This window comes from Haliotis rufescens, unplaced genomic scaffold (genome assembly GCF_023055435.1).
Source record: "Haliotis rufescens isolate VD_foot unplaced genomic scaffold, xgHalRufe1.0.p SCAF_4, whole genome shotgun sequence".
Classification (NCBI taxonomy): domain Eukaryota; kingdom Metazoa; phylum Mollusca; class Gastropoda; order Lepetellida; family Haliotidae; genus Haliotis; species Haliotis rufescens.
In genome coordinates this window covers 52224699-52241162 of record NW_025964112.1, presented here as the reverse complement: position 1 = coordinate 52241162, position 16464 = coordinate 52224699, and the positions used below count along the sequence as shown (strand labels likewise).

General features: G+C 38.9%; 1 protein-coding gene across 3 annotated transcripts in view; it reads right to left on the bottom strand.

The window, feature by feature from the left end:
* Window positions 1-5229: 5229 nt before the first annotated feature.
* The window catches only part of LOC124152426 (3-oxoacyl-[acyl-carrier-protein] reductase FabG-like), a 45417-nt gene continuing 34182 nt past the window's right edge, over window positions 5230-16464 (bottom strand). For 2 of the 3 annotated variants that reach the window (XM_048382689.1, XM_046525365.2), the window contains exons 4-9: window positions 15077-15218; window positions 13074-13114; window positions 12192-12255; window positions 10999-11035; window positions 7490-7556; window positions 5230-6011 (exon numbers count right to left, since the gene is read on the bottom strand). In XM_048382689.1, coding sequence (XP_048238646.1) covers window positions 5790-6011; window positions 7490-7556; window positions 10999-11035; window positions 12192-12255; window positions 13074-13114; window positions 15077-15218 — 573 coding nt within the window. In that variant the 3' untranslated portion in view covers window positions 5230-5789. The remainder of the gene's footprint in view (window positions 6012-7489; window positions 7557-10998; window positions 11036-12191; window positions 12256-13073; window positions 13115-15076; window positions 15219-16464) is intronic. The other variant, XM_048382688.1, reaches the window with a different exon arrangement.

Here is a 16464-nt window from a genome sequence, read left to right as displayed (position 1 = left end):
TAATACTGAACAACGGTGTATTTCCCCATGTGTCACAATACCCCAGTATCCACGTTTAGTCCCATCTGTTACAATACCTGCATGCCACCTCTACATTTCCCCATGTGCTACCATACTTGAACACCCTTGTCTTACATATGTTATATATATATGTAGTTTTGTCACTTATATTTACAATACTGAACACCCGTGTCGTATTGTCCTTAAGTAAACTACGGTTATAACGAACACGCTTATAACGAACTGACGGATATAACGAACTTACTTTTTAGTCCCGACTATTTGCTGTGGTTATGCTGTATATATGCTTATAACGAACTACGGTTATAACGAACTAAAAATAGTAGTCCCTTTGAGTTCTTTATAATCGTAGTTTAAGGTAATTGCATTTTGGGGTAAACGGGACCCTACTACAGTTACCTAATTTAATGCCGTTCCGCGCCGTCATGGTCGAGGTAAACCACGACTTTGCTACTCGCTTTGTCAGAATCGGGTCGTCTTAGTCAAGGAGTAATTGGTCTATCAACCCAGACTCCGAACTGTCTCGATCAGCATTCATCAACCGGCCCTTGCTCTCATTGAGCAACACAACATGTGGGTTACACTCACATACATTTAACGCTCCAGTCCATCTCCAAAGACGGCTTCTAAATAAAATCGGCTAGACTCGTGACAGAGTGTGAAAACATACTGATGGCAAAGGGCCAGAGTCAACTGGAATTACCGCACTACTCAGCTGGTGCTAAATGTATCTTTTAAGGTGATCTAGTCTGACCTTTCTTTGTCACATGTATTAATGGTTGGTTGGTTTTTACGCCGCACTCAGCAATATTCCAGCTATATGACGGCGTTGTATAAATAATCGAGTCTGGACCAGACAATCCAGTGATTGATATCATGAGCATCGATCCACCCAATTGGGATCGATGACATGCATCAACCAAGAGAGCGAGCCTGACCACCCGATCCCGTTAGTCGCCTTTTACGACAAGCATAGTCGCCTTTTACGGCAATCATGGGTTGCTGAAGACCTACTCTACCCCGGATCTTCACGGGTCACATGTTTTAATGCCTCAATTTGATTCGTTAACAGTTTGATCTGACCATGAACTCATGTGGGTCGTACTCGGAAAAATACCGAAACCTGCGTGCCACATTGGTCATCACTACATTGATTCATTACCTCATCGCCGCTAATGTGGAACCAATCCGATAATAAATATGAAATGTCCGGAAACACTCCGATGATAAATGTGAAATGTCCTTTCTCTATTAACTCCTTTCTAACTAAAGGTTCTCTGTCGCAACTTTATAAATAATGCAACTAAATCATTGCAGCTATCAACGGTGTGAGTTGTTACAATTTTGTTACCATTTTCTAATGTTTTTGAGATGCATTTTAACCTTATAACAGTATCCCATGCATTAACATTCTGGACACCTGTGTCTTATCCCAATGTGTTACAATACGAAACACTCGTGTCTTATCCCATGTGATATAATACCTCAATACCCGTATCTTAAAACGCCTCAAAGACCTATCTTACCCAATATGTTACAATACTGAACACTCGTATCTTACCCAGTGTGATATATAGAGATTACTACACGAGTGCCTGACAGATATCAACTTGGATATTGTTTCAGCTACAGTATTTTTAATTAATCGAAAAATATAAGTTGTCCCCGAAAATTCTTGAAAAATATAATTATGCTTCAGAGTGTTAAAAAAGAATTGCCTGCCACAAAAAATACATTGTTGCAAAGTGAACAGAAATTCAGGCTCATGGTTTTAAGTAAAAGAAATACCTGGTTTTTAAAGCTGTTGCTGAAGAAATATCTGACCTCTATACAAAATCCCAGTCCCCTCCAGAATATCAATTGGTCGGTCGCTAAGTTTGCAGTGTTCCGGCAACTGTTTTCAACCAAGCAACGGCTTGATAACGTTTGTACTTGGTTGCTCAAATCCAATATTCAAGTGTATACTTTCTTTTGTTCCGAAGTTTATCAACACAGGTCGTACAGTAAGTAAGGATAAAATATATGGATGAACAACTTCATTATTACAATTAGGTGCGACGTTTCGGTGTAGGTTCTAACACCGTTATCAAGCAAGTGATGTACAGAGTATGGTTGACATGTCACGTCAGAACGACCTTTCATCCAACCAATCAGAGCGTCGCTTACCAGATCATGAAAGTGACAGTCGGAATGTGATTTCTAATCATGCAACCTCGAAAACTTTAACACGGGGTATTCCGAACGATAGTTATGGGCTTAACGACTAAATCCATACAATCTAGACCATCTATTAGCCATTCATGAATGTTTCAAATTTTGGGGTTTAGTGGAAATCACAATTAATATTTAAGATCATGTAACAAAAACATCACATGTTCGCGAAATGAGTGGTGGTTACCATGAGGTGAGGTGGTTTGAAATGGGGGTTAAAGTCAAGATTATTGCACTTATATAGCGACGTGCATGCAAGTGTGTCTGTGTGTGTGGTTGCTTGTACTAGTCCGGACTAACGCCTATAGTATACAGTTAACCCACGGAGACACCATGCCGCGGTTTTAACAGCGATACTCTACTCAGACACAGAATACTGACTCCGAGCCGACCAGTCCTTATTTTAGCCCTTTAATGCCGATCGCCAGGCAGGATAACAACAAGTACCATCTTTTAACATCTTTTGGAATGACGTGGCCGGATATCGAAACCCGGACCTTCCCATTTCAGGGCGGACGCTCTACCGCTAGACCACGGAGGCGGTCTATAGGTCTATTACAAACTGTATTATAGGTATATGACAGAGTGACCATTGTGTCACTGAATGTAATAATTCCATTGAAATTGACTAAAAGACAACACGAGAAAAGAATTCTTAAGCTTCTGATCATTGAAATTAAGGTTTATTAAAATCTTCGCATCTTGTCATTCATTCAATTCATTTCGATGTCTACATTTGACACGCTGATTGGGGTATCAACTTGTCTACATCTATGCTATGTGGCATATATACATATGTGATGGAGTTCAGATTTGTACCCAAACATTATTCACTTTGGATATTCGTACCGATATCCTTCTTTCATGAAAATCATAGATATGTGTGAAGGCATCAAATAACATAAACTGTAGAAACAAATCATTTCAAAGACGACATCAGGTGAGTATACAAATGTAGACTTCATTCACGTGTGACTGAATCCACATGACCCTGTTTTGTCACGGGATAATTACGCACGGGCATTGAGTTATAGTATATTGATGTAAAGAGATGTTTGATCATATCGTGATATTATTTCACCATTTCATGTTTTTATTCATTTTATCATAACTTCACGATACACCTTATCTTATTTTTATACACTGAGTTACTTTAGAAGATATTTCTATAAATATACACTTATTATTTCACCACTTATTGTAGAATAACAAAGCTCAAACTCCGAGCTTTGAAACATTCCAGCAGAAAAGCTGATAAGAGATGCCAAGTTACAAATCAAAGGCATGCGACATGCGACATCCGGCATGCGACATGCGTCATGCGACATGCGACAAGAGGATACGTCGGTTTGCATCCTGTAGTTTGGGGAAATGCTTTAAGCATTGTGTTATTACAGTTTCGTGATAAAACTGAAGGAGTTTGATTAATACAATATCATAAAAGGAAGTATCACAAAGTAGTTTTACATGAACATATAAAAGGCGTCTGATCTCGTAAAAAGAACTATAATGTGGTCATAGTTCCTTTCAAATGGTGTGAGTAACAAAATGAGTAAATTATTATGTAACATTTATCAAGTTGTAAAGTCAAGTGTGAGAAACCCGTGGAAAATATTCTGATGTATTTAAATGTAACATGGGTGTACGCTAAGGATGTATTCCTAGCCCCTCCCTTTTCTGTCCTTTCATCAATGAACCTGTGGCAGAGGATCCAGACATTGTTGATATATATTTGTTGCTTTTTGCTGATGATATAGTTATGTTCTCGAGTACAGAATTTGATAGATAGGCTGGAGCTGTACTGTTCTAATTGTAAACTCCAAGTAAACACTGAAATAACGAAACTGTTTGTTTTTAAAAAAGGAAATATACTATCAAGTAAGGAAAATGGTTCTTTAACTCACAACCAGTACAGATTGTCACTTCTAAATATCTTGGGATTAGTTTCACGATCAGATTATCGTGGAATTGTCACACCAGTAATGCAGCAATGCAGGCAAAAAAGATATTCATGGGTATCTTACCATGTTTAACAACTTTCGCTGATCTTTCAGATACAACTTTTTTTTAAATATTTGATTTAATAAATGCTCTTATTCTTTTATATGGAGCAGAGGTCTGGGGTGATAATTAATACAGAGATATTGAACCAGTGCATCTGTATGCTTGTAAAAGATTCCTTGGCGTAAAACACTGTACATCGAGACTTATGGTATATGGTGAGTGTTGGCAACTTTACCTTTTTCAATGTATTAGAATCCTTAAGGGGGGGGGGGGGGGGGGGGGGGGCTAGCTACGGCACTGGTCAGTCTGTCCAAAATAAGACCATCCAATAAGTAAATATATATATAGATCTACCTAGAACATCCCACTTAATAAAACAAATATCAATACTAATGCTATGGTAATTAGAATATTAACTGCTCAACAAATTTGCAACCAGTCACGAAAATAGATATGACCTATGGCCTGTGGCGTTTCCGTGTGGAATGAGTCATCCTTATCCTCAAGTCAATTAGCAAATGGTGTAAAAAGTAGTTACGGGGAGGGACAACCAATGACACTTATTACAATTTCTGAATATCATATCAATGGGGGCTTTTACAGCCATGTTTTGAACTGATTTTACAAGTCTTCTATTCATGTCAATACCGATTCGTTGTCTTAAACCTTAGATACAAGTGATGTTTGAAACATTACAAGGAACTATAGAAAATTGCCTTATAAATATTTCAAGCGTTATGCCTCATACGGCCAATGATTTCGTACGGTGACTGCTAAAAAACAAATTAATCCGCCTTTGTTTTGTCGTTACAGGTTGGCGACGCAAATGTTATTCGATAATAAGATTTGTTTTTTTAACGCTGCACTCAAGCTATATGACTGCGGTCTGTAAATAATCGAGTCTGGACCAGACATTCCAGTGATTGACATCATGAGCATCGATCTTCGCAATTGGGATACGATGACATACACCAACCAAGTCAGCGAGCCTGGCCACCCGATCTCATTAGTCGTCTGTTACGACAAACACAGCCGTCTTTTACGGCAAGCATGGGTTGCTGAAGACCTATTCTACCCCGGATCTTCACGGGTCCGATGATAAGATGCCAAATACATTACATGGTGATGCTACAGCTGATGTTTAATCCTTTTAAAACTATTTCAAATGATTTAAGGCCTTTGTATTGAGAAAATAACAAGTCAAACGTGTGCCTTTCTACTAACACGTCATCAAAACATAAAGTTGAGTTGACATTTTGTGGTATAGGGGGCGATAACATGATACTAGTATTCAAGAATGAACCAACAAGACAAAGAATTAAGTAGCGAAGAAAAACCTTATATTCACGTGAAATATAACCTGTTCCAAGATGTGAGATGTGCAAGTGTACTGGGGTGTTTTGGCAGTGTTGATCATGTTTTAAAATTGTTTCGCCAATGCGATACGAAAAGACAGCATGAAAGCACATGTTAAAACGAAGAGGTACATTACAGTGACGGGTGCAAAGATACAAGGCATGGTACACAATCATGTATCCGATCCAGTCTTTCAGCTATTCACGTTCAGCCTTTTGGTTAGAGCCACTGCCCGTCCTCTCCAGGTGTTTCAGGACACGACCGTCGAAGGGCATGTGAGCTCCGCCAGTGACTGGAATACTGGCTCCGGTTATGAAACTAGCTTTGTCCGACAACATGAACGTCACCGCATGGTTAATGTCTTCCTGAGTTGTAAGACGACGGATGGGGTGGAAATAGTGGGTGAGTTTCTCCTCCAGCTGCAATTCGTAGGGGTGGCTATTACGTAAAATATTAGCTACAAAACCTTTCCATAATCATATGAATCTCTATCAAATAGTCATGATACCAGGTGTTCGCGAAAAGGCGAGCGTATTCTGCCCCACCGATTGCATCATCACAAATACACGAACAGGCAAGTCAAGTATTCACCCGAAAAAACACGGGAACACATGACACGTGAAAATAAAGACTTGCATCGGACATCATTCTTGTCACTTATGCGTCAAATTATTATAGACACGCATCAACTGTTAACAAGATCATGTCCTACCTTTTCAATCACAGTACTTAGTGTACATAAGGAATAAAACCAACATTTGGAAAGGAGGATGTTTCGTTACCGGTGAGTCGATCAAAGTATTTCAGTTATGCAAACTACTCAAAGTTATCAAATACGGAAGGCGCGGTGGGGTAACTCTGTGAATTGTCATTACCAAAAGCATTGGTTCAAATTGGCTTATCTGTGACCGGTCATAATCAATTCTGCTAATATTGTCAAAAACATATATTATGGATTTTTTAATTTGACTGTTATTACTTCTATGGAACCACTAAAAGAAGAAACGAAAGAACATATATTGATTGGAGGGGAAAGTCCGTGAACAAAACATTTTTAAAGAGGCCTTTTGTATTCAAAGCCTTCTCAAGTTACAAAAAGTTCCATGTATTATTAAACGTTACGTAGCTAGGAGTATGCGTGGTGACTTTCAGTATATGTTACCTTTCCCCTTACAGTTGTAGCCTTGCTTACAACTTGTTGCTTCATGTGATCTATCTACAACATGCAGCGAAACCTCCTAAATATGGACTTAACTGTTCACAAAGGAATTGGATTAAAAATTGTACAGATTAACGAAGCATGGGTATAGATTATTGTTCTTTGTGTAGTTTTTGACGTCCATAAAGTCCGAAAAGCGGGGTTTCCAATCCAATTTGTCTCGAGTCCACATGTAAACAGGTACCGCATACCATGTCGTGAGAAAGCCTTTAACCAGTAATCGTTCAAACTGGAGGCTGCCACGATGTTTAATTATACATGTTTGTTTGTTTGTTTGTTGTTTAACGCCGCACTCAGCAATATTCCAGCTATATGACGGCGGTCTGTCAATAATCTAGTGTTTGGTATCATGAGCATCGATCAACGCAAATTAGATACGATGACATGCATCAACCAGGTCAGCGAGTCTGACCACCCGACCCCGTTAGTCGCCTCCTACGACAAGCATGGGTTGCTGAAGACAAATTCTAACCCGGATCTTCACGGGTTGCAAATGTATGTTTCAATAGTCACTGAACATTTAATTTTCACAAACTGACTGCATATCAAAAATCCATGTACCCATGTCCACTGTCTAAAGAGTTGCAATGGATGCTTCAGTTCTTGACTGCTGTATTTGGACACAAGCTTACCGATAACTTCAAGATAAGAAACTAGGATTGCAAACAAATCACTGACCTGTGCTTCTTCTTCGGCCGTGAGGTTGCTGAACCGTCCCCACACACTGGTCATAAGGGCACCTGGCCTGAAAGACAAGCCGTTATTTCTCAATGGAGCTTTAAATTCTATTACTGTGTCACAAAGACCAGAGAGCGATAGCGAAAAAAAGTTACTTCAATGGCATCGTATTTAACGCTGGTAAAGCAATCACGAATCGCAACATCTGACTACTGATTTTTCAACCTGAATCACAATTTTATTTTTTTCATGTCATGACATGATTTCAGTCGCGAAGAGAAAATAATATTTTTCTGGTATTAGTTTGGTCCTATTTTCTAACATTTACATGAAGTGAAGATATGAAGGGAAGGATTAAGCCCCTTGAGTGAGTTGGCAGCATGCTCGAGCGGTCCACAGAAAAAAACCTCATCAAATATACAGAAACCAAAGGTAACTATGACATCTGGCTGGTACAAATTGGTTTCTAACTTAACCCTGACGCGTCGTAGATATCATGGGTATGTCTACCGAAACACGGAGAACGAGTATTGGTCGGTTTTCTCACCCTCGTTGGACTCGTCAAATCTGCTTTGTTGGACAGTATACACCATGGATGATATGGTAGCTAAACACTGAGATCTGTTATCGGCTTATTGGAACATTTTCATTTCTATACACTATGGTGCAGTTAAGTGCTGTAGCACTAGTGATTCAAAAATGCTTGCTACTGTCTGGTGATGTGGAACTAAATCCGGGCCCCCAAAAGTTGATAGAAATTAGATAGACATTGACATCATGCAAGAAATTCGAAAAATGAAAAATGATCTGTCACGAGAGATTCGTGATGTCAAATCAGACACGCGAAAACTTAACAGAAGTATGGAAGAGTTACAGTCAAGCATACAAGATATAAACAGTGCCAAGTTTTATACCACGGTCTTTCATACCAATTACGCAATTTGCATAAACAGTTATGTTAGTTGCCTGACGCCACAGCTGTACGACTACCTTTGGACGGCAGTCTGTCAACAAACCTGACTATCAAGCGATGGACCAGAAATCCAGTCACACGTTAGCGCATTTACTGATTTTGTGGAGACGAAAAACGACATGTTAATTTTGAATTACTTCCAGTGTGTACAAGTGCAGAGATTCTGCTGCTTAGAAGCAAAGAAAAAAGGTTCAACAAGTATGTTCGATTTGCAATACATTAGGGGAAGTTTTAATGTCACGGTCCAAACATTTCTTTCATTGTTTACTCAGCATAATTATTAATAAATGCTGCTGCTGAACTTATGATGAAACTCGGGGACTTTCAAGTTCAAGTAAATATAAACCGTCAACGCCAAAGAATAACCAGTTTTGATTATCCGCAGTGTGGTGTGTAATTTTAGTAAAACACATTTAAGAAATATATTCGATTTGCAAATAAGCTCATGGCATTGCGGAAATTTCAATGTTGAACACACTTGTCACCTTAATGGTCTTATGCTTCCTTCCTCTAGGGTTCTTAAACAAAAAAGGACACGGACGATGATTACATTCATAGACCTTCGGGCAATATTATGAATCCAAGGAATATGAATGTTTCTGCTGAATGCAACCGTTTTGTGTCCTGGTTAAGTAAGTGGTCCGTCGTCTTATATGTGGGATACAAGACACAGCGTACAACAGCATACAATATATGAACGGTATTATGTATCCTACAAACCCGTTCAGCCATTGCATGATATAGCGTTTTCCGAACGAGTTATTTTCATGACGATCTAAATAATTATAGGAACACAAAAGTACGCTGTCAACCGACGATTTACTTCAATGCTCTAGACCCAGGGTTTTAGAGGTCGTTTAAACATCAAGTGGATATCTTGGAGAGTATTCAGCTGATCCCCCTCAACCACATTCTTCGTGAGATACGGTAGGGTAATACTTACCAACACGAACATGAGACTGACTGGTCGGGACACATTTACTCCGTTTATCGCTCTACGTTACTTTGAAAGTCGGAATTGCACAATGGACTTTCCTTTTATTTCAGCAGAGATTTCTTATATTGTTTGCTACAATGTTCGACAGAAATTAGTTTCCGTTTTGAAATATTTGTATACCTTCTACCGGCTAAATAATTTGTTGTTTTAATATTCCGGTCAGAATTTCGTTTTTGTGATTTTGGCGTTTATACATAAAATGAGTTTGCTTGGGTTTTTTGAGTACTTATTATAATGACAGAGATTTATTACAGTATACTACAAATCCACCAGGCCATGATATATCGAGATTAAGATGAGTGCATTATTTTAATTTTATCCAGTGACGCGGAACATCTGCGGGCATCTGCAGAGAAGATGGGGGAACGTTCTCTTGTGAATGCCCCTTTTTAAATATTCAATTACAGTCAGTGAGTCAGCTGTGTTAAAAGCGTGTCAGCTCGATGTTGGAGGAAAGCCCGGAGTTATGCAGGTCTTAGACGTGTACCACTTTTGTTAATCCCATGAGCACTGGTGCGGTGCTGACTATTCTAAAACATTATCAGGGTAAATCTGGGATTACAACCTGCTCCAATAGGTTTCTAGCAAGCCTAAGGGACGAAAATCTGTACAAGAAATAGTGGACTCTTAGACGATGCCATAAAACATATGGTACGAGTACACGTCAAGCTAGGGAATTGCATCGGACATCATTTTTGTCTACGGTGGCCCATAAGGGACATGGAGTCCGTCTTTCAATATTTTGATATTTCACTTACTGTTATCGTAACCTTTTGCAAACTAACAAGATTTGTTATACAAATATGTGATAAATCATGTATAAAGAAGATATTAAATCGCTGAAAAGTGAAGAGAAAATGTCAAAAACTAAAATGAAAATGTCAAAAACAAAAACGAAAATGTCAAAAACAAAAACGAAAATGTCAAAAACAAAAGCGAAAATATCAAAAACTGAAATGAAAATACAGAAAACTATTTCCACGCGGTGATAATATTCCCATCGCTGTGAAAACTATTTACCCCGCGGTGGAAATAATTTTCTGTATTTTCATTTTTAGGTTTTTACATTTTCGCTTTTGTTTTTGACATTTTCGTTTTTGTTTTTGACATTTTCATTTTAGTTTTTGACATTTTCGCATCACATTTCAGCGATTCAATAGCTACTTGAAAGTACATTTTCCATGTTTTCGGTTGTTTTTATACATGATTTATCACATATTTGCATGACAAATTGTTTTAATTTGCAAAGGTTACGATAAAAGTAAGTGAAATATCAAAATATTGAAAAACAGACTCCGTGTCCCTTATGGGCCACCGTATTTGTCACTGATGCGTCAAATTTTGAAATGTCCTCCACATGTCTGGCTGAAAACCTTTTGAAAGCTTTAGTGAGACCTGGATGTTGTAACCTTGATCAAACAACTTCTGAGCAAGAGTCGTATGACGCAATTGAAAGACATGGTTTGGCTTACATGAGATGAAGTGGCATATGGGATGAAAATATATAAACACGTTGCCATGGCGACACTTCATACTTACTTTATGCTGTTGACCCGCACCCCCGCCGAAGCAACCTCTGCAAATATAAGGGATCACATTCTTAATTTCATCCGTTAGATAAAACAACATCAAATAATCTATATATTGACTGAAACAAAACAACAAATATGCATTTTCATTATTTCCATGATGTAAAACAATTTAGACACCACAGATTGTCAAAGGCGTTGGACGTGTTGTGAGTTTTGTTAAGTGTTTTTTCGCCAATTCAAGTCAGATTCCATAGGGCGTAAATGTCAAAATAATGAAGAAATTTATATAAATGGATCACTTAAAATATGACACCAGGTGTTCGCAACAAGAGTGAACATGTCCCGTTAGTACTCGCCACTCATAAAAAAAGTCATAAAAAATAATGAGCCATGGAGTAAGAAAGTGTGAAAACCTGTAACGTTCGTAACATGGGATATCATCATGTTGACAAGGGACCTGTCATATTAAATAAGTTCTTCTGAATGTCTACCACAAAATTTCTCGAATGAATTAATGTTTTTATTTGTTTGGTGTGTAAATAATCGAGTCTGAACCAGACTATCGAGTGATTGATATCATGAGCATCGATCCACGCAATTGGGATACGGAAACTTGTATCAACCAAATGAGCGAGCCTGACCACCCGATCCCGTTAGTCGCCTCTTACCGCAAGCATTGGTTTCTGAAGACCTATCCTATCCCGGATCTTCACAGGTTTCGAGTGAATTATCTGGATCTTTGATAGTGAAGCCTTGATTGACGGTAAAATTTGAATAACATGCAATGCACTTTAGTACCTAAGCAATTTGAAATGTAGAATTGGAGCTGATGGTGTACTGCCCGACATGAAGGGGAAATTCCTTTTTTCCTTTATGTAGACACGATAAAATTTAAAACGTATGACTCACCATTGCTGATAAAACGTCAAGAATTACAGATAGAACCATCAACAGCAACCCCTTCTTGTGAGAATTGAATGCAATGACCTTATGGGGTCGGTGAACTGGCTGACCATAGGCCATTGCACCCCGACGTCGTAGGTTGCGTGCATGACACCTTTCTGGTCCAGACACGATTTGTACAGGATGCCATGATAGACCTGGAATATTCCTGACAGCAAAGTCAATCATTCACACACTCACTGAAACATATCGAGGTGAGATACAGCTAAGTGTAGCTTTGCGCCACTTTTAACTCACCTAAAGCAAGCACCTTTGTAAAATGTTCCAATCCTGCCTTTGAAACTCCATAAACCAGCATTCGCTTAATAGAAACGGACAAGAAATGATTAAAAAGATGTGTCAAACATGACCCCATTAATGCTTACGTTACGCGTAAAGCTAAATTCATTACGCGCAAAGCCAACAAGGAATTCTACAATTCGTAACGCACTTGATTCACGTAAAGCTGCCTTTTACCTTTTTTACGTGTAAAGTTATTTGTTTGTCGGTGCAATTGAAGTGGGTGAAATTGCCAGGCGATAAGGCAGTAATTTACCCGTAAAGCGAAATTCATGGGTTGGATAGAAGGTTTACGCGTAAAGACGTCAGCTTTACGCGTAAAAAGTGTTACGTGTAAACCTACATCGATTATTTATTGGTCGAAGGCTTTATGCGTTATGACTTCAGCTTTCCGCCTTTTAGCCTACGGGGGCGATCGGGAAGCCTAGTGGTTAAAGCGTTCGCTCGTCACGCCAAAGACACGGGTTCGATTCCCGACATGGGTACAATGTGTGAAGCCCATTTCTGGTGTCCCCCGCCGTGATATTGCTGGAATATTGCTAAAAGTGGCGTAAAACCAAACTCACTCACTCACTTTTAGCTTACGCGTAAAGACATTAGATGAAGGAGGAACAACCGTTGTTAGCTTCAACCTACTTGGATTCCCTATTTGTCAAAGACTTAACCCGTATTGAATTTCGCTTTACGTGTACCGTTTATCATCGTCTGACCCTATCTGCTAACCATACACGTGTTCCATCGGATGACCTGCTTAAAATGATTATGATATTCGTTGAATAAGTGTGTGCAGCTGTTAACTCACTTTCAACATATGATGCTACAACGTTAAACGATACTCACGCAGTTGTCGACGGTGACACTTGAGATGTTCAGGATACTTCCTGGAAGGAGAAATATGCTTTACAAGCCAACCTTAAAGTTTCCCCATCATTCAAAGACATAGGTTTACCACTGAATAGAAACAAGTTTGAAGTGATTGTTAGTTTAGTATAGCAACTTTTGTTCAGTCTGCAGCTAAAACACGAACTAATACGTATGGAAGGTAATAAAAGCTGCGCGTATGCATGACATGTTTGTGTCGCCCCTCCCTGAAAACAACCGACCTTCACGGGCAAAATTTGAGTATTTGAGTAACGCACATTAAGAAAGAGGGTGCAACGGAAAATTACCGATAACGTTTCGTATTTATCGTTCTGTTACGAACTAATCCGTCATCGTTTCCAAATTTCAGGGCATCAAATACTCAATAACACCCTCAAATCTCTCAACACATATTGTCGATCTCATGACTGACTGTGAAATAGTGTTTTATCTTCCACTTGCCGGTCATTAACTGTGTGAATCACATTGCTCTTTTCAGAAAAAAAAATAACACAGAGGGATGATCAGGGGTGAAATCAGCTGTTGTTTTTTAATTTTTCACTGATGTAAAATTACATCAGTGAAAAATTAAAAAACAACAACTGATTTCACCCCTAAAATTACATCAGTGAAAAATTAAAAAACAACAACTGATTTCACCCCTGATCATCCCTCTGTGTTATTTTTTTTTCTGAAAAGAGCAATGTGATTCACACAGTTAATGACCGGCAAGTGGAAGATAAAACACTATTTCACAGTCAGTCATGAGATCGACAATATGTGTTGAGAGATTTGAGGGTGTTATTGAGTATTTGATGCCCTGAAATTTGGAAACGATGACGGATTAGTTCGTAACAGAACGATAAATACGAAACGTTATCGGTAATTTTCCGTTGCACCCTCTTTCTTAATGTGCGTTGCGACAACTTGAGATTGTTGACTTTTTAAAACTATTTTTCTAAGGTTTTGGGGATGCATTTTTACCTTATAGCAATACCAATACCAACTAAAAACACACGATGAACTATTTTGTATCGCCCGATCCTGTCCTGCCTCAGAAACAACTGAGTAACATCGCATCAGTGAAAAAATCTTATTTATGTCATCAGCCTATGTTGTTTCTCACGACAGCAAATGTCCACAAGCTTTAATCATCAGATCATTATCAAAGCAAACCTTCTTGTTGTTTGTTGTTTAACGCCGCACTCTGCAATATTCCAGCTATATGAAGGCGGTTTGTCAATAATCGAGTCTGGACCAGACAGTCCAGTGATTGACACCATGAGCATCGATCTACGCAATTGGGATACGATAACATGCATCAACCATGTCCCGATGTGCTTACAACAAGCATACACGCCTGTTACGACAAGCGTGGGTTGCTGAAGACCTATTCTACCCCGGATCTTCACGGGTCATCAAAGCAATCCTTCAGATTGACAATTTATATGATTTCTTATATATTATCTGTAAAAGATAATGTACTGGGATATTGGAAAGTGTTCTTTACTTTGTACCCAAACAATCTGATATTAGATATACATATATAATGTTATCCGCCGACACAGATTCCACTGGTCGTAAAAGGCAAAAAATATCGGTGGGCATCGATAGATACCACATTTATCGAATTACAATACAGAGCAGTCATCCCTGACATGGCCCATGCACCAGTGAACTCATACTTAAGATAAAGCAAGTTCGGCCCGATTTGGACGAAAAGCGCACAACGGGTTAGTGAAGGGAAGACTGGTTGAAATTAATGGGATTGACCATTCTATGTCAGTGACCTGGTGACAAGAGTCCATTATGTTATGGCTATTAGGCGGTGATGGAGATCTGAGAAAGCAATGATTGCCTTTTGTCACTTTGAGGGTTCCTAAAGTGTGTTTTGAAAGGACAACTGGTGCCCTGAGATTCACGCTGAGAATACGGTCAAACATTTAAGTATGATATGGAGATCTGAGGAAGCAATGACTTGCCTTTGGTCACTTTGAGGGCTCCCAAAGCGTGCTTTGAAAGGACAACAGGTGCCCTGAGATTAACGCTGAGAATACGGTCAAACAGTGAAGTATCGAAAAGTGACATCTTATCTGGGTGGAATGCTTCACCTGCATTGTTGATCTGAAACAAAGATATGTGCTCTGTTATGAACAGTGTTAGCATTAACGTTGACGGATTTGGTGTATTTGACAATACTCACAGAAATGTTAGTCTGGGTAAGGAATTATTGACGTCAATGTGGACGTGTATAAATAATCGTCTCTGTGACATGAACGCTATCGAGTATATAACTCATGAACTTTACCCTTACTCTGGCCAATCATGATCTGGTTTCACACGTGACAGAATCATTTTTATTCTGTAGTTGTTTATTTATTTACATATATTAAAACGTGATATTAAAACACAAGAACAAAAATGTATAATGTAATGATATGTTTAACAACCATTCCTTTGCAATCATTTTTTGACACCGTCCAAGAAACTGACTAGGTCAGAAGTGGACTTTAAATTCGCAAATGACTGAGAGTGATTTTCCCTTTTACTTATTTCCTTCGTTTCTTCGCATTATATGATACGACCCAATACTTGCGGCCAGTTGGAGGAATAAAGTGTTCTCATGTCCACGTTGACATCGGTGGTATCTTAGACACTTATGTCCAAAGGATACATAGACATTCGAGATATATAAAGTGGTGTTTATTTTGTTTCCAAGTGTATATATAAAGGTTATTCAAATATCTGAATTACTAAATATATTTCAAAATATATTTGTAGTTCTTTGTATCCATTAGAAGCCTATAGACTAGCTCCTTACTTAATGACATTCTGATTTTAATCGGGTAAGGCAGCCTTACCCGATTAGGGAAGAATAAAGCCTATCAAACAATTCATTCTGATTTTATTTCACTTCGGTATGTGGCGATAACAAATGAATAGCTATGCCACTGATGGCACATTTAAATGAGTGAGTGAGTGAGTATGGTTTTACGCCGCTTTTAGCAATATTCCAGCAATATCATGGCAGGGGACACCAGAAATGGGCTTCACACATTGTACCCATGTCGGGAATCGAACCCGGGTCTTCGGCGTGACGAGCGAATGCTTTAACCACTAGGCTACCCGACCGACCCTCTACATTTAAATGAAGTTTGTGTTCAACGACATACATTTTGACATGTGTAGACCGGCTTTTGATTGACCCCACATCAAGCATGTACACACTTTGATCTCCCAAGCTGATGACACATTTACAAAGAACGCATAGAGGTTGTATAACCTGCCAACTAGACCGCCAACAACCTGACACCAGCACTGCTTGGTGGGACCCAGTGATTGTGTTTTGTTCGTGAGGCACGTCATGGAG